The sequence below is a fragment of the Melozone crissalis genome, unplaced genomic scaffold (genome assembly GCF_028551555.1).
Source record: "Melozone crissalis strain CALT ecotype California unplaced genomic scaffold, PUWL_Pcris_2 ptg000023l_1, whole genome shotgun sequence".
In the NCBI taxonomy this organism is placed as follows: Eukaryota; Metazoa; Chordata; class Aves; order Passeriformes; family Passerellidae; genus Melozone; species Melozone crissalis.
The window spans coordinates 31,058,790-31,083,978 of NW_026535801.1; the positions used below are offsets into that span (position 1 = coordinate 31,058,790).

At 46.9% G+C, this 25,189-nt stretch overlaps 1 protein-coding gene across 1 annotated transcript in view; it reads right to left on the reverse strand.

Moving 5' to 3' along the window:
• The window catches only part of ADCY5 (adenylate cyclase 5), a 204,449-nt gene extending 180,057 nt beyond the window's left edge, over positions 1-24,392 (reverse strand). Inside the window, exon 1 of the mRNA XM_054277897.1 lies at positions 23,108-24,392. Coding sequence (XP_054133872.1) covers positions 23,108-24,109 — 1,002 coding nt within the window. The 5' untranslated portion in view covers positions 24,110-24,392. The remainder of the gene's footprint in view (positions 1-23,107) is intronic.
• Positions 24,393-25,189: the final 797 nt, after the last annotated feature.

The following is a 25,189-nucleotide window of genomic DNA, read 5'->3' on the forward strand; positions in this document are numbered from 1 at the left end:
ATGCTGTGCTGAAACCCTGAAGATCATCTCACTTTTCCACTGATGTAGTATGCACATCTGGTGCCAGGGGAGAAGATAGAGCCCTGTCTTGTCACTTCAGTTTTGTCATAGAAACTGAGAACTCTCCCTCTAGAAGAGCACTTAACAAGGGCCCTTATCACCCTGCAAAGGGGTATGGAGTTCCCAAGAACTGACAGACTCCAGGGGTGCAGCTAAAGCCATTGCTTTTCTCTAGGCATCTTCTCACAGGAATGGCGCTTCAAGAGCAAATTCCCTCCCTAAACCTGGTAGCTGACAGTACAGGCATCCCAGAGGCCTTACCAGCTTTTCCCCACATGACTTAAGATTGCTGAATCTTAAAGGCTGCTCCAGGGTGATTCGTTTCCCTTAGAAAAATCAAGCCCTGAAGTTTCACCCAGAGTTCGCTGTAGGCTTTTATAAAAACAGTGGCTGAATCAATGAAAATAGGCATGATGGGTTTCCCAATGCATGGTTAGGGGAAAAAAATAAACCCACAAATAAATAGGACTGTAATCCTAGTCTGTGCTGAATTTTCCATGGATGTTCTCAGTGTCCCTCATCTACAGGTCCTTTGACCCATCATAGCTGTGCAAGCCCTCATCCTGTGTTCCTGCAGCCAGAGCCCTGGACGAGTGAGTTGGTGTCATGGTCACTTACCACACTGCCTCCCTCAGAAACAATGTGCACCCCTAGATGGCCCAAAATCCAGGAGACATCTCAGATATTCAAAGGGATTTCCTCTCCCTCATTATCCTGTAGCACCCGAGACTGTCACTGGTGTTGGAGGCCAGAAGTACTTTGAATAGTTCTCCTCTTCTTCAGTCTGCTGGCCAAGCACCCCCCAGCTGTGTACAGCTTTATTTTACACTCCCAGCTCCGGGAGTGGAGACCACTGACAGACACATCCTCAGGGACTGCCTTGCACGATAGGAAATCTGCAAAGTGCATTTATCTTTGCCACCTTGCCAGTTTTCTAGGCCAAACATTATTAACACAGAAAATAAAGCTAAGGGGAAAAAAGGAGATACTGTGCCCAGCCTTGTCAGTGAAACAAACATACCATGCCCCAAACCAGCCTTTGCTGGAATTTCCATGCCCACACCAGTGCAGCAGGTGTGTGCCTATCTGGGGATGTTTGATTATCCCACACTGAGGATTTTTAAAGCCCGTGGGAGCTCGAGTTAAACCTGGTTGCCACCCGTTCCTACTGAGAACACTCTTTCAGGAACATGCCTACAGAGGAGCAAGTCTGAACGTTTTGGTGGGTTTAAAATAGCTCTCAACCAACTTGAGAAAAGCAGGGCTGGTTTGGGGAGTGCTTCTGGCAGGCTTGGCTGAGAAGGCACAAGTTTGCATTTGTACTTTTGACTTCTCTGCTGTAGGCATGATAGTGCAGGAACTGTGCCGGTTGTTGTGTTCTGGTATGTCCAAACAGCTCTGCTCTTCAAACCCCTTCACTTCTCCTTCAAGGGAGAAAACTAAACTCTCTTACTCCTAACCTTCCCACCTGCTGGCAGGCTAATTCTCACCAGAGGGCATGCACTTTCTTGGATACATACTTTCCCAGACATTCTTGATAGAGGTAACTGTCTGCCCAGGATTCAGATGGGATTTCTTTCAGGTCCTGGTACCATATGCTGTGAATATATGGCATGATAGGAAATGGGAATAAAAAGGCATGAGGTGTGACAGCTCCTATTCTAAGATACAGTTTGTAGATTGGTGTGGGGCATCACACAATGATTAAGTCACCCTGGCGATTAAAATGGAGCCCATTGCAGCCTTGGCTGAAACACCAGAGCAGACAGAGTAGACTGAGCAGTTGGCACTGCAAGTGCCAGAACTCACAGAGACTGGTTTCCTCCTCCTTCCTTGCATCTTGTGGCCGACCCACTTGCTCCAGCTGAGGCTTTTCCGCAGTTTTGGCACTTAGGAAAGTTTTGCCTGAGTCGATGCCCCAGCCTTTGTGCAGGGGAGCACTGACACTGCAGCATTGTGCCCCCAGCTGCATGTTCCCCCCACTGCTGGGCTGAGTCCCGTGCTCCCAGCAAAGCCCTGGAGCCCACAGCAGTGGGCAGCAGGCACAGCTCCCATCCGAGGTGGGGAAGGCAAAGCACTTTCCAAAGAATCTGAACAGACCCATGTGAGCGCCACAGTCTGAGCTAACATCAGATTTCAAGTGGAAGAGCTGCTGGCGACTTGCCCAGATTCCCTGGCCTGCTGCCTGCCAAGTCCTCAGAGACTATTTTTGTCATTATTTATTTATTAAAATTAACTGTCTTGAGGCTGGACCGCAGACAGACAGAATCTAAAAATGCAGACACTCAGTGGAAAGCTAGCTGGGAGGTAGGTGGAGAGGTTAATAATAATATCTGGTCCAGTCCCATTAAAGGGCAAAAAACCCCAATCTTCTAAGAGAGTTTGTGGCTTAACAGGCTTAAATTCTTGCAATTCTTCTAGGCACCAGGTTGCCTAGAAAGACAAGGTGCTGGCTCACCTGGCAGGTACATGTGCCATTTCCATACAGACTGGCAGACTGGGCCACAGCTTATGAATTTGGAGAAAGGTCATGAACTAGCAGGAGCAAGAAAACAGTGCTGTGAAGGCTGACAATCCACTGTACCAGTACTGAACCACTTCAAGGAGCAACCTGAATCAGTAACTGATCCTTCACTACAAATAATTTTTATCTGCTAGGATCCTCTACAAGACACTCTCCTTTTTTTTTTGGCTGCCAGAGACCACCAAATTATATCACTGTTATATAGGCTAAGTGAACAGCCATGTCAGCTTCTGCTTGTAGACACCTTGTGTTCTTCTAGTGCCTTATAAATCTAAAGAGAAGCTCTCCCCAACCTGTGCTGAAACCAAGCCAAGGAGGCCATACATCCCATATTAAGCCCAAACCACACTCAGCTATTTGGAGAATGCAAATCCAGCCAAAGCCACAAACAAAATGATTTGTTCTAAAATGCATTTCCAGATGGATCACGATGAATGAAGTACAGAACACCTACAAAGAGATTTTCATCTTCAAAAGGAACCAGTGCATCTGATCTCCCCAAAAACCAGGTCTGGGAATGGGGAAGCTACAGAAAGGGAGAATACCTCTTTCTACAACAGAAATACTTCACACTCAGATGAATGCTTTCCACCCACAGAACATAAAGCATTTTTTCTAAAAGCAAGCACTATTCTGGTTTCACTCAGAATAGCAGAAGCAAGGCATGTAAACCATTGCTCAGGGTCACACAACACAATATGGTATTGTCAGCTCTTTGACCTTGCTTTTCCAGTGCTTACCTTGCCCTATTGTGCTGCCTGGACAATGTGTTGATAGACAACAGGCTTTCTAATCCAGCAGAGCCCTGTAAATCACAGCTCCCAGTCTGCCCACATGGTGCCTGGCTCTAACTGATTCAGGAGCTGGCGGCTGTTGCCAGCACAACACCGATGCAGGAAACCTCATCCTGTTCACACATTAACAGCAGGAGCCTTGCAATCATGACACAGCACACCACTGGGAGTGCCACGCAGGAATCACACTCACTTTGGATGCTGCTGGACACACACTCTCCTTCAGGACCAGAGAGGGGGTGTCAGTAGCTCACGTGGCTCACACAACTATGAATATCCCTGTGGATTTACCCTGTGCATTTACCCTGGTTTCAGAGGATTTCTTGATGCAAACAGATTCACAGATATAATGCTGCTTTAGCACATTCTGAAAAAGCCAGAATGTGTGTGGATTACCTGACAATTCAAGGTCTCTCCTTTTTGCACTAATCCAGGCCTGGGATTTGGGTGTCTTCTTTAGGCAGATTGAAATCACAGCCCAAATCCCTGCAATGCTATCAGCACAAGATTTTAGTAACACCTTACAGACTACATGCAAGGATCTCCCTAAAGAAAGCTTTGCTTGTATTCCAAGCCTCACAGCCTATCAAACATAATGCACAAAATCTTCTCCTCTCCCATTTAGAACAACACTTTAACTAGGAAGGCTGTTTCCATGAGATGTGCACACATTTCAAAATGTAAATATAGCAGAGCAGGAAAAGAAAAAGGACTCTTTGACTGCTAATGAATCACCCTTGTTGAAAGCTTCCTTTGGGGCATTCTGCCATCTGAGTCACTTTGCTCTGCATGCTTCTTAACTTGGCTCTCTCCAGGCTTCATTCACCTGACACACATCTCTCTTTAGGCTGTAGGGGTACATGCCTCTGCTTCTGCAATTCTCTATTAGCCAGGCAATGGGTGAATATATGGGTATAGATAATTTAAGGTGACTGTAAGGACAATGATGAAGGGGACACAAGCATTCTTTAAAACAGTATTTTTCTTTCAAGAGTAATGGTACAGTCAGAACAGCACTTGTATACCACTCCTCATCTTCAGGAGGACTTTGCTAAACATTAACCAGTTGCTCCTCATATCAGTTGTGGCATGGACTCTATAAACATGCATTAATTTCCTCATCAGTTTAACAAAGATGAAATTGATAAATTAAAATGAGTTGCTAGAGAGCAGCTTAAATTAAAGACATGCATGACAACTTGGGCCCTCTCAAGCCCTATGATCTGGCCTACCTGTTAACAGAGGAAGTGTCACCTGCTTTCTCCTCTTTTACTCTGATGCAATCCAGGTCAGATCCCATTAGTTAGATGCATTAAATCATATATTACCACTTCAAGAGCTGTGCTCTGGCCAGTTTCTCTCACACTGAATTTAAACACAATTTCACCCACACAAGCACTAACAAGCATGCTATGTGTCCTGTCTTCCCTTGTATCATCTCAAACTACCCTTCTCCTCCTTCCTCAGGTAATTTCAGATTCAGTCAGTTCCCAGATTTGGGTCTCCACATGCCACAAAAATATTTATTCTGCCACAGCAAGTGCTTCTTTTGGTGGCTGTGCAGGCTCATAGTGTGCATTAAACCAGGCCAGAAGATTTCTCTTCTGCTGAGGAGCAATCACATCTGGTAGGCACATCCCTGACCAGCACTGCCTCCAACAGACCCCGCCAGAGTTCCCTGTCTTAATGAACCAAACTGTCACTCCTTCACCCTCAGCAGCTCTTTCCCTCCAGCTAGCCTTGGCAGCCTCCACATGTTCCTTCTGCCAGAGGGACAGGCAAAACATGATTTCAATAAAAGCTGTGTGAAGCCTACCCTGTGCAAGAGCTCAAGACCCCACAGTCAGGATCTGCTTTAACACAAGATCCAATGCCCTCCAGGTAACTCTCCTGCACATAACCACTGATCTATGCTGGTGGACAAGGGCAAGCAGAGGGGAAAGTATTCTGCAGAGCACTCTGCTTCACCTCCTGAAGGTTTTCTGACATGGTGAGACACTGTGAAACAGCCTGCACAGAGAAACTGCAGTACACCTGCTCAGCTGCCGGGCTGACTCACCGCCAGGGCCACACGAACATCAGCGTGACTGCGGCTCAATGACACTCCAGCCTTCCTTATTCCTGCTCCTGGAAACTCTGCATGGGCAAGAGGACACCACAGCACACTGTGGGAAGGCTTGATCTGCAAAGGTACCTCTGTCCAAGCCCACAGCTCGGAGCCTGGAAGAAGAGGTGGTGGCAGAAACACAAGGACAGGGCACGGGGCTGTGCCAGCAGAGTGCATTGGATGGATACTGAGCCTGGGATGACTGAGCTTGCTAGCAGCCTGCTGTGTTTACACTTATACAGCAGATGGTTCCTTTAAAACAGAAAAGCTCAAAACAGGAGGTAGCCCTACCACCAAGTTGTTTAGTGAAAGTTTCCTACAATTTTTCCATTGTCAGTCCCAGCTGAGAGATGTTTGTTATGGAGAAGTCACATGTGAAAAAAGCACGTGCACGCCAGGAAATCTCTGTGTTAGTCCCAATACAAGATCTGTCACAAGACACTGTGGGTCTCCTTTTCAGACTGTTTCTTGCATTCAGCCCCTTGTCCTCTCCTCCCTTCACCCTCTTCTTTGAATCCTCCTCCATACAATATTGAACATTACCCACTCAGCCTGTTGCCATAAACCCACAGCGCCCTTCCAAGAGAGCAGCAGGTCTTGGGCACACTTGGCCCATTTTGGGGCCACGGCCAAGACTCTGCACTTCCCTGCATCCTACACAGAACATTACCAGACTGCCAATTCAGCTAGCTCACGAGATTTTGCTCAGCAGGCAACAGAGAGCACTTCACAATTCCTTTTAATTACAACTTCTTTGTAGTGTTTTCCTTTATTCAAGGGAGAGAAGAAAATTTAAAAATTGCTTGACCCAGTCCAGATTATAACTGATCCTTGCTTTAAAAAGGACAAGTTTACTCTGAAAATAACAACTCCAAATGACATCTCACAGCTGCCTCTCCTCAGCTCCATGCACCATCCTACTGATCCTCCTGATTTCTCTCTCAGGCTGTTGCCCTTGCCTGTATGGATACAGGCCCACCAGCCTCCTCCATCTCAGCAAGATGTTTACTGTCTCCTCACACACACTCTCTCTTTTACATCCCATTTTCATTTCGGCCCTTCCCAGGGTCCCACAGACCCAACTCCACCATCGCATACATCTCACTTCTCCTCAGCAGTGAAGAGAAGAAGAGAAGGCTGCCACTGCCTTCTCTTTCCATGGATGGCACGGAAGGGATGGGGAGCAGAGGAAAGCAGGCAGGCAGGACTGCAAGCACAGAGCTCAGCAAGGAATCTGTAGGGAAGCCATTAGCACCTCTCAGTGCTTGCCCTTTACCTGCACACCACAGACCAGGCCCTTCCTCTTCAGTCCAGCACACAAAGAATTGCCAATAGTAACCTCTTCCCTTTTGCTCCCTCACATTCAAATTTAAAGCTGCATTCCCACGAGTAAAAAAACCCAAACAGACACCAAGCCTCAAAGCTGACTGTATTTCCTTTAATTCCTAGCAGAAGTCTGCTGTTCAGAGTTTAGTCAAAGGTGCTGTGAGAACCCTCTCTGTTCTGCCACACCAATTTCCACTGCAGATCACATCAGTAATCAGCATGCTGTGGTATGCAGGAGTGGTCAGGCAGCTCATGCCTGTTCAAGTGCAGCTACATTCAAAAGTTGGACTGAACAGTAGGAAATACAGAAGCCCACAAGCTCATTATTTATTCTGTAGAAATGCCTAGAGGCAAGAGGAGGCAGTCACACTGTTTAGTCAATGAAAAATGCTCTTTAGGAAGATTTTAGATGTCTAAATTCACAAGACCCACTTGGGAACTTTCAGGTGCCTGAGGCATACCATGCTGAGAGCCAAGGCACCACAGGAAAGAATGGCTTTGGAAACTTCATTTCACATTTTAACCAATCCAGTGGGATGCAAGAAGGTTTTACTCCTTCCTCAGAGCTCTCCTAAGCTCCCTCATTACTGAGGCTGGAACACCAAGGGCCTCAGGAAGCCATAACCATTCCCTTTGTACTGCAAGGCAGATGGGTCAAGCCAAGAGTCCCATAAATTCACCATGGCAAGTATGAGATGCTGTACAACATAACCCAACCCACTTTCTTATGGCACCGTGATCAAGACAGACAAACTCTGTGCATGCTCATCCAGGAGGATCAGACCACCTCAAGTCTTCACCACACTCCTCAAACAGCCCAGCACAGAGAGGGATTTGGCTGGCTCAAGGGGCTGAGCTTGCATTAGACACATGATCACTGCAGAGGGCCCTAATGCAGCCTCCCAGGCTCAAAGCAAGGAAATGCTCACAAACACATCTGTGCAAAAAAAAAAAAAAAAAAAAAAAAAAAAAATCTCACTATAACATATACTGTTCCCTTAGGACAAGTTATTCTGGTCTGAAAACAAAACAAAAAAAAGGCAGTAACTTTCAGAAAACATAGCTAAGTGAAAACAAAGCCCAGCCACCCTTTTCTGCACCTTCAAGTCAGATGCTAACACACATTTGTGTATGCAACAGCCCCAGAACATGAACCAGTTCAGAGCACAGATATGGAAAGAGGTGCTGGCACAGCTTCCTTGGCCATTTCTGACAATGCTGTTTTGTTCTTCCATAAAGCTGTTTTGTTTAGGGCCTTCTTTGAAAATTCCATCATGACACATGTGCAAAGTGCCAGCATGGATAAATGTGCTCCTCCAGGATTATTTCACCATGGTTAATATTCCACCCCCCACAACCTCCTCAACCACAGTCTGTTCCGCATGCTCATTACTTCGCAAGGAGGAATATGCACTCCTGTCCCACACAGTTTCTGTCTGTCTGCCCCTGCTCCTGCCAAAAGTCACCAGTGCTCCTGGGGCAGCTGCTTTCCATGGATTTTGCAGCTGCTTTGAAGGCAGCTGGGATGCCAGGGCTCACACATCCTTCATGAACTCCATGCACCTCTGTGAATCACACGAGCCAGTGCTCCTGGTGACACAAAATCATGGCTCAATGCACACTCCTGTACAGAAAGTGTTTTACTCATCAGCACAACAGCCCAGGACCTTGGTGCAAGGAAGTAAGGAAGCACTTGAGTATTAATGCTGGCTAAGTAAAAAACCTCCTGATTTCCTCAGCAAAACAGCACTTGACCCACATTTTCTAGAAAGCAACAGCTTGCATGTTACTCTGTGCAAACTCTACTTAGAAAGAAAGAAAAACTGACCCACATTTGAACTGTCTCAGTAATCAGTGGTGCATAAAAAAGGCTCCCAAAGTAGCACCATTAACCCAGTGTGTTATCTCCAGTGGATGGGTTCTCTAAGACAATTTTACAGAGACTAATGCTGAACTTTTTCTTGCCTACAGCATCCACTCAAAGCAAAGCTGGCTACTACATATTCCCATCCATGTCCTGCTCGTGTCCTGCTTCTGGGGAAACAACCAGATTTGACCCCAAAAATACAAATCCTAAACCACCAGCTTCCTATGAAGAGACACTGTAAAAGTGCCAAGCATTCAAAACCAAACCTAGATGTGTGATCCATGGAAGGTGCAATGAGGAAAGCCATTCAGGGAGGCCTGCACCAAAACTTCATTATTGATTTAACATGCAACATCTACACTTCTATGCCCTCCTCCTGCTCTCAGTGACTAGTAGGTCTCTTCCAGTATTTTAATCCCTTACTTTTCCTATAATCATTGAGTATTCAACTGCAAGGTTTTTTGCCAGACTTTTCCTATTTGGTTTCATTTTAAAAATATTCTGGAACAGTTAAAATTTTGGTTAAGAATCACATCAAGTCACTTGATGCCATCTATACTCCAGCATACGCTCCAGAGCCATCGTTACTCACAAGCACACACTGGGTATCACAGATATTTGAAGGCCCCCATCACTGTGATATCTAGCTCAAGAAGATGGATAACACAAGAATTGCCCTGCAGTTTCCCACCAGCAGGTTCCTTTGCCAGGCACTGCCACTTGCAGAGCAGCTCATCAGAAACCAGCCCAATGCTCTGCTGAAAGGAGGTCAGAAACCAGCAATGACAAAGCACATCAGGAGAGATGGTGCTGGATGTGTGTGAGGCCCAACTGCAGCACATGGGCAAGTCATGGCCTGATTTGCCAGAAATAGGGATCATTTCCTCTGCAGCACTGCTAGCAGAGCAGGCAGGTGGGCCAGGCAGGAGAAAGAGGCAGGATGCCAATGTAAGCCTGAAGCAAATTAAATATCAGAAGGCAGCAGGTTCCTTTGAGACTGCTTGGTTGCTCTTTTGGCAGAGGAGAAAAGCAAGCCATTAAAGAGGTAGAATACACCCGTGTCAACTTCATTTGCAGCACTAATTGCCATGCACGTGCACTAATTGCCCTCACATGAAGTGCAAGGGACTGGGCACCACTTGAATCCCAGGCAGTAGGTGAGTCTTCCAAAGTAGCACTTGTTGGATCATGCTCTCACCACACATTCCACTTGTACCAAATAAAAATGGAAGGAATCAGTGCAGTCTTGTTTTTTCATAAAGTTATCCAGTGCAGCTTATTTACAGACCAAAAAGGAAACTTCAACCAGACCACCAGAGATATTCAAAACATTAACAAAGTTTGGAGCTTCTTATCAAAGTAAGAGAAGGTAAGAGCCACTGAAACAAACTGTGTCACTGCTGTCACTGTGGAGGACAGGGCAATGGAGCAGCCCATTCTATCCTGCAGCCACCTTCTGTGACTGTCTTTTCTTTTTTCAGTAATAGCAACACTATTTGATTGCTCTCAGTAAAAGCTGATGGCTGTCAGGGCTCATCCTAGTTACCTGCACAGGTAAAGTACATCAGAAAAATAAACACTGATGGCAGGAACACAGAGCTGCAGTGCCTGGGGCTTCTCCTGGGGCTGTTTACATCACTGAAGAGGTGAAAGCAAGGAAAAAACAGAGGGAGGGAGGACTGCAGCAGGTGGGCAGATCATGCTTGGCCATCTTCTCTCCTGTTTTGTTAAGGGTTTCCTGGAAAAACAGAATTGTGAGACAGTGGAACAGATTGCCCAGAGAAGCTGTGGGTGCCCCACCCCTAGAAATGCTGAGGCCAGGATGGATGGGGGTCTGAGTGACCTGGTCTAGTAGATGTCCATGCCAAAGGTGTTGGAATTGGATGATCTTTAAGATCCTTTCCACCCAAGCACTTCATGATTCTGCAAAAAAGGGGTTTATGTCTTTCCCTTCAGCAAAGTCTGAAAGCAACACATGTCCCAATCAGTATGGTAACATGTCCTTAACATCCCTCAGCTGCATTTGCTCCTACCTCATTATCACTCCTTTCTCACTGGAGCACACCCACCCTCTGAGCTGCTTGCTCAGGTGTGCATGTGCTCCTCCCAGTCTGTTTTGGTCCAAATACATGGGCTAAACTAACTTTGGGCGAGTTGGGCTGCAAAAAACACTTAAGTTACTGAGTTTGACTGTTTGGCAGTAATGGAATTGCTGCTGAAGCACAGACAACTTAAAAACCCTGGAAAACCAGACTCAGTGATCCATTACCACATAAGTGAAGAAGAGAAAATGCACCTCTCACTACAAAAGTCTTTTTACAGTATTTCTTCCCAGTTTTTTTCCTCAGGACCTACAGAGAAGTCAGGCTGGGGAGAGAGACAGGAGGCACTGCAGGCACATCTTCCACCAGCGTGTCTGATCCACTGCAGAGTGCCTGGTACAAGGCAGATGCCTCTCAGTAATGTGAGGATTGATCAGTGTAAATCAGTCACTATTGTTCTACACCAGCTGTCCCTTCATACAGAAAAGCCCTGAGGGGAGTTAAAGGCATTTTGCAAGCAGCCAGAGGGAAAAAGGTATTTTTGGTGATAGGCAGGAGGCATTTAGATTCCAATTCATTTCTTGCTGTGCTAAATATAAACTAAACAAGGCAACAACGATTTAGGGTATGGTTCAAAGAGAGGTAAGATTCCTTTAGATCTCATTGGGACAGGGAATAGCGGAGGGAGAAGTAAATATCATGGCCATTAAGATTCAAAAGTTAGTTGGCTCAGTCCTGGAAATTGCAATTCTGCCTAAGACCACTGTTTGTGCAGAAGGCACCCTTCAGGTTTTTTCCCTTCTACTCAAAGGAAATCAACATTTTCACTCTGCCCAGACCCAAATGCTGTTTCAATGAGCAAGCCAATGTTACAATGGCACCCATTTGAACGGAGCACAATATTTCTCCAATAAGCTTCAGCAGGAGGTTTGGCAGGCAGGGAGCTGTCACAGCATCTCCCCATGAGGTTTGACACACAAGATATGCTCATGTGGCAGCAAGGCACTGCCTCAATAGCGTATGGAGCATTGCAAATGTCTTCAACAGAAGGAGAGCTGCTGCAAACCAAAGGAGCTTCTCTCAGGAAAGACAGAGAGCATCACCTGCCACTTCTGTGGCATTCCAGGTGGCAGCCTGGCATCTTAGGCATGCAGAATTTTGTCCTGGTCCCAGCTGCTAAGGAATTGGCAATGGAAAGGTTTGGTCTCAGCCCCAAGCAAGAGGCCACGCTCTGCAAGCAGATAATTTCTCTGGGAAGGATGAGTTGTGAGCAGTCACCCCTTGCACAGAAGCAGCCACAGAGGGAACACTCATGACTCCTTAAAAGCAGCTTTGGAAATGGGGCCAAGAGCTGGCTAAACATGACAGATAAGCTCCTCTCTTGACTCTGTCCCTATCACAACCAGCCCCAACCCTTGCCAAGGGGGAAGGCACACAGCACAGAGTCAATCTATCTCTAAAAGAAAATGACATACAAGGGCAATGCACTAAGCTAATAGTATAAAGTACTCCTCACTCACATAAGCTACAGCCTTAGCCTGAAGATATTATGGTAAAGATTGGTCTGTTCAGAAAAGTTCATCAAAATAAATTGAAGAAAATTATTTAAACCTGTGAGAACACTTCTTTTAACAAGCATGACTTTATTTAGTTTGCATTCCCTCTGGAAGTGAATTAAATTAACTAGGTCCATTTGCATCTAAAATAGACAAGTAAGGTGGTTTCAGCAGTGGACTACAGTTTCTGTATAGTGGGCTTTATATTGTGGTATAACTAACCCACAGAGTGTTACCTTTCCTAGACATCATTCCTTGGACAAACCTTCAGTGTCATGACACAGCCAGATACTCATTACCTGCATTAGGGAAGAAGGAAAACAAACTAACAAAAACAAAATTGCAGTTTCCTAACTTTCTCTCTTGAGATAGGAAAATATTTTCAGGAAATACTTCCTTAAGTATTTGCTCACAGTCATTTCAACCACAGTGCAAGAGGCACACACTTTTAAGAGTCCCTGGAGTTCTAAGGAGTTACCTAAGCACAGCTGAGAGGGGCCAGGCACCAAAAGGAGGTCACCTGTGAAAGGATGTGTAACCTTCAAGCTTACAGCTTGTACTGCAGTGCTTCCAGGAAGGCTCCAGTCAGGAATGAGACCCAGCTGTGCCAGATGTCATTCAAATGCACAGTTTGTGACAATAGAGAACGGCAGGCTCTGGGTGGGGTGGGAACCAAAGCCAGGTGAGACAAGGAAACGAAGCACCAGTTTCATCTGAGAGCAGCTTGAGAGCTCCAGTCACACACAGCTCTTCTTTACTGTCTGCCCCTACCCAGGGCTCTGCTAAAACACCCACCAAGGAAACAAACACACCAGAAAGCACATCAGTGCTGCTGTGACCCCCAAGAGCACATACACAAAGGAGGGGTTTTTCTAGACTGGTCTGTGACCAGTACCTGCCACAAATGATTTAGGCTGACTTGGTCTTGTCTTGGTGCAGCAGGATGGCATGGCTGAGCTCTGGAAGTATCCGTCAATCATATCATTTCTGGGTTTGTACCTTTCAAAAGTTATCAATACATCTGTCATATCAAGGAGCTGGCACTTGTTCTAGCACTCCGACATGACTAAGAAGATAAAAGCCTGAGCTCTAGTCCCTCGTTTTCTTGGCTTGTCAACAGCCTTGCAAATTTCTCAGATATGATAGTAAACCCATATGCACAGCATCTATTTGGTGGTGTGCTGCTAAAAAGTCCAGAATAGATACAGAGCAAAGAAAAATGCCATATTCAACATCAATTAAGAAGGCAGGAATGTAATTACCCGGTACAAAATCTGGGCATGATGTCAGAACCCCTTCAAAGCTAACACGTCCATCTGTGTTATATTTAAGTAGATGCCACCAACTTGAACAGAGAAATATCCCCAATATGTTCCATCACAGGGTATTAAAATCCTGTATTACTAAGAAGAGAGAGGAAAAAATAAGTATTGGTTCGGTTCACAAATCACTGCAGATTGCTTTTTCAACTGACAAATACTATGCAATTCAGCACTTAAACTTTTTTTTTAATTGAATGGAAGAAGTTTTAAAGTGTAGGAGAATTGTTCAGTGGGTACTGTTAAATGAGCTCAGAAGTCCATCCTGGCCTTAAGATCCAGAGAGTTCAGCACTCGCCAGCAGTTCCCACACTAGTAACCTACTTCATGTTCAGCGGCCTGAAAGACGGCATTTAGCTTTCAGCCTGAGTGAGACTGACACTGTGATTGCACATTCTCCCACCACACTGCACAGCCTCCTCTTTCCTTAGCACTGCACAGCACTTCTTCCTCTCCCTGTGAGATTAAAGTAACCACCTGCCCAGAAAAGAGAAATCCCATTTAAAAGGAACATCTTCATTAATAACATGTCCTTTGGTCCCCCCATTTGTGTGCATGAATACCCACACGTTAAAAGCAAGAACACAGACAGAAAGCTGCCATTGGGTGCCTCCCAGCAAATGGAAAGAGTTCATCACTCAGCAAGCATGTCTGAGGAGCTCTGTCATCTGTGGGCTGACCAGCAAACTACTGTTTTTAGAAATACTGATTTGAGCAGTCCCTTACCACATTGCTGGCTCTAAGAACTCAGTTTGCAGAGCGAGAGGGACAAAGGGATCAGTGCTTGTAGCATTTAGTCCACAGCAGGGAGTTAAGGGAAGGAGGCAAGGCTTTTTCTGGAAGGGAAGATACAGCCAGGGAACTGTTTGCATCAGCAACATTTTATGACAGATTCTTGCAAGCAATGTCACAGCCTTTTCTTCTGACTATGAAGTGAGACAGAATGTCTTATACAAGCTGCAAACATATTTGAAGAATAAACAGTTTGCGTAAGTTGCCTGTTTGAGAGATCAATTTCTAATGTCTGGGGGGAAAAGAAAGACAAAACACAAACCTTTCTTTATTTCTATTCCCTCTGTGTTGCATCAGCACAGTTCTTTGTTTACTGTCTGCAAAGATGCACTCTGATACTAGTGGAATGTGTATATTGAATTTGAAGAGCAGCTTTAATTCCCAAAACTCAACCTACAAAAGCAAAGTTTCCCAGGAAAGCACAGGATGATAGCCAAACACGGCAATACCACAAAGACCCGATTCACAGTAAAAAATCTGAAGGGTATTACATGGGTGTGTAAAACTTTTCATGAAAAGAAAAGGCAGTTTAATATTTCACCTGGAAACTCATCACTCAAACTGCAGAAGAAGCAGTCTAGGTAAAGGAATTATAAACAAAATCAGGGCAGGATTGAGGATGCTTTGAAATAGACTTCTCTTCTGCTATTTCTGCTGCTATGAAGTAGGAGAAGCCACAAATGATGACTATACAATGCACACTACAGACAGCCCTGATAATATCTTAAATACACAAATATGATTTGTGTTCCTGATGTCTGGGGAAGGGAATAAAGATACCTGGCAATTACATTAGTGTCATATAAATACGGAGAAAAAAGAACACAATGATATTTTATTTGCAGAACAAAGCCTGACAAAACAATGAAACGTTCTATAGTGAGTGCTGCAACAAAAATCCTGCTAGGCATTAGTGAGGCCAGCCTGGCACCAGAAGCAATATTGTTGGTGATGCCAGTGCTGCCCATTAATTCTTCAGCTGTGGGGGGTCCTACCATTTGTAAACACATCATTTTTGTGGTGCAAAACCAACCGTGTCTGGCTGAAGTAGCTCACAAGCTTCCCTACCCACCAGGCTCCTGGTGGGACAGAGCTTCTCAAAGGTTCAAGAGCAAGACTCGAAGTGCAAGGGGGAGCTTTAAAATGTGTTCAGTCCATTTCTCTGAGTGCCAGAACAAGACCCTCTCATGCTAAATTCTGCTGCAGGCCTGCTGAATGCTGCCATTGCTGTCCCTGCCAGTGATGAAACCAGCAGGAGTCAGCACCATCATAAAACATCACAAAGAGTTTCACTGGGAGTGGTCCAGTTGCAGGTGCTAAAAAGCATCTTGAGTCTTGTCTTGGCCTGACAGCCATTTTATGTGTGACCTGATTAAGTGCTAGAAACTTCAAACTTTCTTATGATAAGGTGAGAAGATTTAGGAGTTCAGGAGACGAATATTAAAATTCTTGTCTGTTTCCCACACCCCCTCATAACTAGATTATCCTTTTTAATATCTTTAGGGTTGTGTTTTTTCATTCACATGAGATTTCCCCTTGGGTTTTTACCTAGCCTAAGGACTCCATAATAATGAATCAAATTAAGTTTCTGGCAGCAGCGGGCTACCTCTCAGGTAAAGACAAAAAAATAATATTTTTTTAAAAGTATCACCAATGTCAAAACAAAAAGAAGAAAGAGCATCCCATGGATGAAAGATATCACAAGTTCAGATCACTAGGCTAGACTTCAGAGGGAGGGAAGGAACTGACACCGAGCCTATCCCACATCAAAACACAGGACTTGCAGGAGATGAAAAAGTCACACAGCAGTTAGACAGGAACCCCACCCATTTCCCAGAAGCTGTAAATCTTCACATTCCTTGCACACACTCTGTCACTGTCCTACCCCTCTGGGCCATAAAAAACCAACATGCAGCACATCATGAAATCATGTAGCAGCTCGAGGGAGGTGCTGGTGCACTCCAGCTCCCTCAGCACCACCTCTTCTGGGCACAGATCACCTGTGCAAGGTGCCATGTAAACCCTACACACAGAGCAGATGGGAGGACAAACCTTGCCCAAGGCTGGTAGAACCTGGAGCCCTTGTCTCCTACCTCCTCAAACAAAACTGGGTATTTTCCCTGAACCATACCCACCTGCACAGGGAAAAAGAATGAACAAACAAAAAACAAAAAAAAGCCAACCAAACAAAAAATTTAAAAAAAAGAAAAAGAAAAAACAAAAACAAAACCAAAAACAACCCAAGGAAATGAAAAAGAAAAAGAACAGAAAAAAATTTAAAATAAGTAAAATGAGACAAGAGGAAGAAAAGAGATGAGAAGGAAAAGAAGAAAAGAGAAAGACAGGAGATTTCAGAGCATGGGTTCTCAGAAGCCATTACCAGCTACAGGGTGGATCACTTGACCACACACAGAATCTGCTGTCAAAATAATTTTGGCTTTTACCTCTCAGTTCTTCAGGTGTTGCTGGGAATTTTTCATTGCATCTTCTACCAGGAGAGAAGGAAAATTCTTTTAGCTTGATTAGAAAATGAGAGTAAATGTCCAGTAGTACCAAAACACGATGACCAAACCAGCTATTACCGAAAGACTGTAACTACACCAACGACTGCAATGGCTAAAAAGATAGCAATTGTTCCACTTTTCTTAAAAGACAGAGAGGGAGCCATGTACATGACTGAAAGATTAGCTAATCAGACACAAATTGAATGCATTTGGAGAACAGCCTGGTGCCCAAAGTTCACATTCCAGCTGGGCTGAGTCCCAGTGCTCTTCCAGCCCAGACCTTGGCAGCGCTGCCCACACCACAGTGGACTCAGAGCAAAAGGGCATTTAGGAAGCACTGGGCTATTCAGGCTCCAGGAGGGCACAACCAGCTCCAGTGAGCCTTTAGCACCAGGATAATCAGCATTTTATATCCACTGCTGCTCAGATTTATAAATCATCTGAATGGGGTTAATCACAAAAGCCCTCATAAATAAGATGTCCTGCCTTGGACAGGTCTCTGACAGAGAGCAGGGGTCAAACTAAGCCATTGTGCCCAGGACACTGAAGGACAAGTCAATGGCTGCTTTCTAAGATTAGGGCAAGGAAATTTGTCCTTCTGCCTTCAGTACCTTCATGAATCCTGATGTTGCCCTGAAGTATCTTCACCTCTCCAGAAATAAGCAGAACTAGCACACCCTGCCTTTCCAAGCATGCCATAAAAGTGCCTAGAAGAACAAGTCTTTTTGCCATGCACCTCAATCACCCTCATTAGGTTTTGTCTTGAATTCACCAAGATCCAAGCCAGTTATGAAAAGTGTGATTATGACCACAAGGCTGAGAGAAATTACTCAAATAGGTCAGTTTATAAAGACAGCAAACCTATTAAGAATCCAGGAACACAGGGAAATTAGACACACAGCACTCTATCACACTAACAGGTTTTGATACTGGTGAACATTACGGTGAAATATTAAACTAATTCATGGTGGGGGGAAGGAGGATTAAGCAAGGGGGTAGATTAGGAGGTGGCAGAATCATAGGGTAATTTAGGAGATAAGAAAAACAGATATGCCTTTGTAAACCTCAAGCAACACATGCCCAAGAGATAAAGACAATATTCTTACAAAGGACTAAATTGATACACAATACCTCAGGGATTTACTTAATTACTTCTATTACAGAATTACCCTAGGGAGGCAACTAGCAATGCAACAGTTACTGAATATTTCAGGTTGCCATTTTTTCCCCTGAACAGAAGACCACAAATCAATTTTCACTAACTTCGGTGCAACTGCTGCTCAGGCAGATTCTTCAGTAGCGAGCAGTGCTAGAGCTCTTCTCCCTGCACGAGAGCCCCACTGATATCAATTATATCAATGTTTATGCAGAACAGGGCATTAAGTGCTGTTTGAGGCACCCAGTAGCTGAGCACCTTAAAAATCCCATCCTATACAAACATTACTCAAACCTATTTTCCAAGTGGACAAAAGTAAAACAAGCAGCACATAACCACAGGAGAGCTGACACACAGATCCATCTGCATTCCAGGTGGTTCATCTCTCCTTCCTGATGAATAAAGACAATGCTGCTTGGAGACAATGAAAGCACAGTGCAAGGACTTGATTAACACTCTGCTGAGAACCTGTCCCTAAATCAGTCATCACTCACATGCAGCAGGCATGCTGAGGCTGAGATGGAACACACAGTACTACTTCTCCTACTGTGTGACTAACTTCTTGCTGAATGCCATTCAAATTGCCAACTGGAAAGCATCTCTACAAGGTGCTAGGAGATCTCCACAAGATTGGAGTCAATTCGCTGTTACAGTAAGGAATTGTTTTTAGCCCTGCTGAAGTGAGTTTGTTTATGAAGAGCAGAGAGACTGGTTCTCATACCACCAACATCTTCTGAGAAACAGTTAAATGCTGAAATGTTACACTTTCAAGACAGCCACCGTGCAGATATAGATCAATCATCTACCATTGACGTGCACTGACAGAGAGAAAGGCCAACACATAGACACCTCTCAGAAGTGAAGGATGAGGAGTACTAATGTAACATTGTTATGATGGAGACATGGAAAAGGATCGAGCAAGAAGGAGTCCTGAATCAGAGAGACAAACCAAAGACATGCGCTGAGGTAGTTTGCTATCAGAGATCCTTTGCAGCAGGTTTGCAGTAGTATTTGGGGAGAAAGGAGATAACTGCATTTCAATTTCTATTTCAATAAGGTTACTGACACAAGACAAAAAAAAAAGGTATTTATTTTTCGTGTACCTTACCAGTCACCCACTCGCACTGAGTTAATAAACTACAAAGACTTAACTGTATCCTTGAACACGAACATCAGAAAGTTACAATAAAACAGGTTTGGATGGGAAAACAGGAGTAAATCTAACCTCAGTCCACGGGCTTGTTTGATGTTTGTATATGGCATTCTTATCCCCTACTCCTGGTCCCCCACTCACTCCCACACACAATTCCCATCCCTTTTCAAGTCTGATTCAGAGTCCAATAAACTCTTGTGAAATTCCCTGTCCCTTAGCCCATAGTGTTACAAAAATGCCAGTGCTTACTCAAGACTCTCAGCGCTGAGGGCAGCTGTCTCCTCACATGACTGCAGTTAAGCATCTGCAGCCCACGGGCTGAGCCTCGGCCCATGTGCCCGTACAGGCCCGTGGGTCAGCTGGGCAGCTCGCTCCGAGCACTGGGAATAAATCTCACTGTTATCTCGGCTGTGAATGCAAGGCAGATTGCTGATAAACGGTACACTTCTTTCCCAGTTAAGTATTAGAAAGCCCCATTCACATGTGTTTTCAGAGCCTGGAAGTGCTCCAGAGCCAACACATGGAAAAGGTGGCCTGCAAAGAGATACACTTACATGCAGAGAGATGACCACACACTTCCAGGCAGTGAAACATATTTGTAATCTGTCCCAGAATAACACAAGAACATAAACCTGAAGACTAATACAGTCATCCCCTCCCCAGTAAATCCAAAACCAGTTCCTCTAGAGCTAACTGGTCACAGGAACAAATGAAAAACCCCCTTTTAAGCAGTCAGAATTTGTAGTTGGTGGAGCATCACCTATTCACTGTGTTCCGCTTCCAGCAGCATGCTGCCTTTGGAAACAAGTAAATTCCCAAACACAGGATTTCTTTTTCTCCCCTCCCTCAGCACTGGATAACTTTTTAATATAATGCAATAATTAGTGCTTTTTTATTCCAATCAAACCTCAATTCAAGAAGCCAATATAATTGCCTCTAGCTGATCAGACTCACAGAGGAACCAACTAAACTCATCTTTTTGACAGAGGTGCTTTCTCTTTTGAAAGAAAGACTCCTCCAAGTAGCAAAGAGAAGTCAGAGCCTATTTTCCACATCCAGTGATTCCAGAAGAACTATTTTAAAAAGCAGCTCAGTTAAGACTGAACAGTGACAACTACTTTTGCTTCTGTCACGTTATGGATTCAGAAACAGCAGATGGCATTAACCCTTCCACGAAGTCTGACTAGCATAGCCTTAAACCAGAGAGTTTGGGGACAGAAAAATCCAGCAATGATAGGAGAAGATAATTCAGATAAACTCATGCATCCTCAGCTAGGGAATACAGCAAGCTGCCTTTCCCCCAAAAGGGACCTACTACCAAGAATTTCACTCTCTTGAGAAAGAGGAGTTTTTGACAGGCTCCAGAGCCTTATAAAAGTGCTCAGGAGTGAACACAAGAGTCACCCTGCCCTAAACATCGGTGGATCATAACGAGAGTGTATGATTTCTCCTGGTTTGGAAACAATTCAGAGAGGATTTAAAGCAAAAAGCTCCAACAAAGTAAAACTTACTTAAGCATTACAGTTTAAAATGCCATGAAAAAGAGAGGAAAGGTGATATACATCCTAACCAGCCTTTCTCCTGTGACTGCTGGATGTAAAGTACCATCTGGTCACAAAGGCACTCTCATCCACTCCTGCTCCACAAAACCCAGGCTGATGTGACTGTCAGCGTGAAGTCACAGAAAACATTTTAACTCACTCTTCTTGACTTATCTGGTCTTCACCTGCCTTTGCCTCTGGTAGTTTGAAGGAGGAAGACAGGGTTTGTGTGCATTAGGGGGGCAGAGCTGAACACAACTGATTTCCACAGCAACGAGATACAGCCCCGGTGAAGAAGGCCTGTTAGTAGCTGTCAGGCAATGTGCTCAGCAGAACAGATTTTCTATCAGACAGCCAGAGATAGCAGCTCGTGTTCGTACACAAACGTGTGAGGAATCTGAGCTTGGCCTTGTACTGATCCGGCAAGTGCTATGCCAGCACAGACCACAGCAAGACTGAGACTGTGCTAGTAGGAAAAATAACAGGCAGCGTGGAGAGATGCTCTGCCTTTGAAGACAAAGTAAAAGTGCTCCTAGGACATTTCTCATGAACTGAACATTTATTGCCAAACCATAGGAAAACCCCAGCATCACTATGAAAGCAAAAGCAACTGTGCAATGCACAGATTTGTGCATGCTGTACCATCACCTACCGTCCATGCTTCTACCTTTGACAAGTGCACATGCATACACGAGCCAACCTCTTACAAACAACCTGCTATTTGGGACGGGAGGGAGCTGAAATTGCTCCAAATTTTCTACTGAGGGAGTCAATCATTTGGCCTTTGCAGTTTAGGCTCCTTCCTACTAAAATACAGTTACCAGCATTTTCCAATGCTATGATATTTTATTCATTTGTTAGTATGCTCCAAACCCTGCTCATAACAGACTGCTAAATCTTCTAGCAGCAATCATGATGGGATTTGCCTTGCCATGTAAGGATGCAGTCTCCAAACACGCTGATTTCAACAGGACCAGTCTCCGTTTATAAAGCAAAAAGCACACATGAGGCTTTGCGAGACCAGAGCCCCAGTGGAGAAGAGCTGAGGCCATTAGCAAACTTTTTCAAGTCAAGCAGAAAAACACCAACTGTCCCACTCACAGTGTATGCTCTGCTGGAAATGCACAAAAAGCCATTTATATCAAACATAAGAAGAATATGTCACGTACAGTTTATAAAAATATTTGTAACAAACTAAGAAAAAAGCCAGAAACTCTCCAAGTAGGCTTAACGAGGCTGTGGGGAGAAGAGAGTAATTTCATGGGCTATTTTGTATAGCAAAACAGTGACAGCCTCATTTTGATGAGGTTTTATTTAAGTCCTACAACTTTTCTTGCCATTGCAAGAGGTGGAACTCAAAACAACTGTGAACTAAGATTCAAAGCAGGCGCTGAGCACGAGGCTTTATTTTGTATTATGTGTTAGGGCTGTAAAACGACCAAACACCTGATTTTAATAAACAAATCCTTGGTAACACACAAGTATCCGGGCTGACTGTGACAGGCTCATCCTTGCTCAGAGTCCTGCACATCAGAAGGATGACAACTGCCTCACAGCTTCAATGTTTTACATGTGGTAAGCTTAGAGCACAAGCCCCAAGGCTGCCTGCCTCACTTGAAGAGTGGCGCCTTGTACTGCTGTTGTTTATACAGATATGGTAATTAAAAATTGCACTGTAATGCATTTGATAATAGTCTTATTGTTCCCGTGAACTGAACTGCTTCAGTTAAACATGATATCACAGCTAAATAACAACCTGCATTTAGACTTTTTTTGGTACTTTTTAGCCTGCCTGTACAGGAACTCCGGGCTTTTTCACCACAGAGATTTCCAGCACATCTCAGAGAAAAACACTTTCCTGCTAAACCAAAAGCCTACCCCACATTCCCATGGAGCGTGCTCTCCTAAGATGCCTAAGCTCTGTGCTAACACTGAACCCGGAGTGACACACAAGGATAACCTCTACCTTACCAAAACAGCCAGACTTTCTACACCTTTCTCAGTAAAACAGCAGCGTGCTTGGATACTGTTCCACAGGTGTGCTTGGCACTGGGCTGTTTACATTGAATTCAACTGAAGTGCACCAGCAGGGCTGACAGTGCTCGAGCAGCCGTCATGGGAACCCAGTAAGACACACACTTCTTGTATGTTTAGAGCCTTAACGTGGAGCAGAAACGAGAGAACACCACAGCAATGAAAAAAGCAAGATTACAGGCTAGCCCTGCACACCATCCCACCCAGCAGCAGGTAACCTAGGAGCTCAGCCGAAAGTCCTGCCAACCTTCCAGCACCAAGCAGGCCTGTGGAAGTCAGAGCATCCCACTTCAATGCCGAGCACACATCCAAACCACTCAGGGCTTGCCTACCTGCTTCAGGAGGAACTTATCCTCCGCGTTGATCTTGAGGGAGACGGCCAGGTGGATGGCGGAGAGCACCACCCCGCTGATGACCGCGGCTCTCATGCGCACCGGCAGCAGCGTGTAGATGCTGTAGATGAAGAAGACGGTCCACCAGATGCCCTCGGAGGCGCTCCTGGGCCACACCAGCAGAACCCCTACCACTTGCACCGCCAGGATCACCAGGATGACAGAGTAGCACGCCAGCCACATGTGGTCCTGGTGGAAGTTGTTGCGGTTGCACACCATGCACAGCACCACCATCAGCACGATGGCCAGGGAGAGCACCACGACATAGGATACCTCATAGCGGCCGTGCGCGGCATGGAAGATCAGCATGACCACACAGACCAGCACCAGCACGGCCATAAGCATGGTGAGGCTGCTCTGGTTTAGCCGAAAGAAGTAGCGCTGATAGAGACGTTCCAGTTTCTCGGACTGGAACTTCTTGGACCTGAAGATTTGCAGCAGGCTACTGCAACAACTGCCCATGGAGAAGGCCGCCTCGGAGTCCCCCTCGTCCCCGTCCTCTTCCTCCAGCTCCTCAATCTTGGCCTTGATGCGTTTCTCGTCCAGCCCCAACTCCACCGAGCGGGGCCGTACCTCCCCCTGCTCCCCCAGCTGCCGGGGGCTGGCATTGTTGGGGGCAGCGGGGGAATCACTGCCGGGCGGGTGCCGGGACCGGTGACGTCGGCTGTCGTCACCGTGCTCCTGCCAGGCGGATTTGGACCTAAAGCTCATCATCCTGCAGCCGCTCTCCCCGCGGTTCCGGGGCTCGTAGTCTTCCTCGCTCCTCCACCTGCTCGACATGCGGGCGGCCTTCTTGCCCGAGGACCTGTTGGGAGGCGGCGGGTAGGAGTAGCCATTGGCCCGGGCCTCCGCCTCGCCCCAGGCTGAGCGGTGCTGCTCGGTGCCTGCCCAGGGCGCGGGACCGCCGAAGCCCGGGGGGCTGACGCTGTTGGACCGGGACATGCCCTGAGGAGCGGGGCCGCGGGCGAGGGGATGACCGCGGGGCAGGCGCAGGGGACGAGCCGCCGGGAGAAAACCCCAAAAGGCAGCGGGGAAGGAGAAAAAAATGAAGGGGAAAAAAGGAAAAAAAAAAGAGAAAGAAAAAAGGCAAAACCCGCAAACGCCCCCAAAGTCTCCGGAACGGCCGGGCGTCCCCAGAACCGGGGTGTCCCCGGCGGGACGCTCAGGGCAGTGCCATCGCCGGCCCCGGCACTTGGACACCGCCGAGCGCGCTCGGCACCGCGGGCACCGGGACGGCCCCGGCTCACGGCCGCTCGCCCTCAGCCGCGCCGCGGCGGCCGCAGGGACTCGGGGCGCCGCCGGGGAGCCGCATCGCAGCGCGCCCGCACCGCTCCCGCCCGGCCCCCGCCGCTCGGGGCCGGGCGCAGGGCGGGCGCTTCGCCGCGGGCCGGTCGGCGGGGAGCGGGCGGAGGCTCAGGCTCGCAGGGATGCGGCAGCCGGCGGCGGCGGGAGCATCCCCTGCCCGAGGGGCGCGGCGGGGGGGCTGCCCGGGGCGGACCGGGCTGCGGCGGCGCTCCCGGCTCGCCTCGCCTCCCAGCGGCGGAGCCCCGGCGGTAAGGCACGGCCGGCGGCAGCCGCGCCGCTCATGCACCCGGCCGCCGCTCCCGCTACGCCGCGGTGCCTTCGGGCGGCCGCAGCGCCTCTCCCGCGGGCACCGGGGGAGAAGGGAGAAACTGGCAAATCTGAAAAATCGGAAGGGTAAGGGGAAAGAAAAAAATTCAAAAAAACCCGAGCGGGGGCGGGGGCTCGGCGCTGCCTCCCCCGCGCTGCCGGCGGTGCCGGAGCGGGGCTCTGGCTGTGGCGGTGGCGGCCCCGCGCGCGGCTCTCCCGGGGACGGCGGCGCCGCGTCCCGGCCGCGCTTTGTGCTCCCCATTCAGCCGCGCGCCGGCCGCGCCGCCCCCGCCCGCCCCCATTGGCCCGGCCCCGCCGCCGCGCGCCGCCATTGGCCCGGCCCCGCCGCGCCCCGCCAATGCGCGCGCACGGGGCGGGGCGCGTTAACCCCTTCGGCGCCGCGCGGCAGCT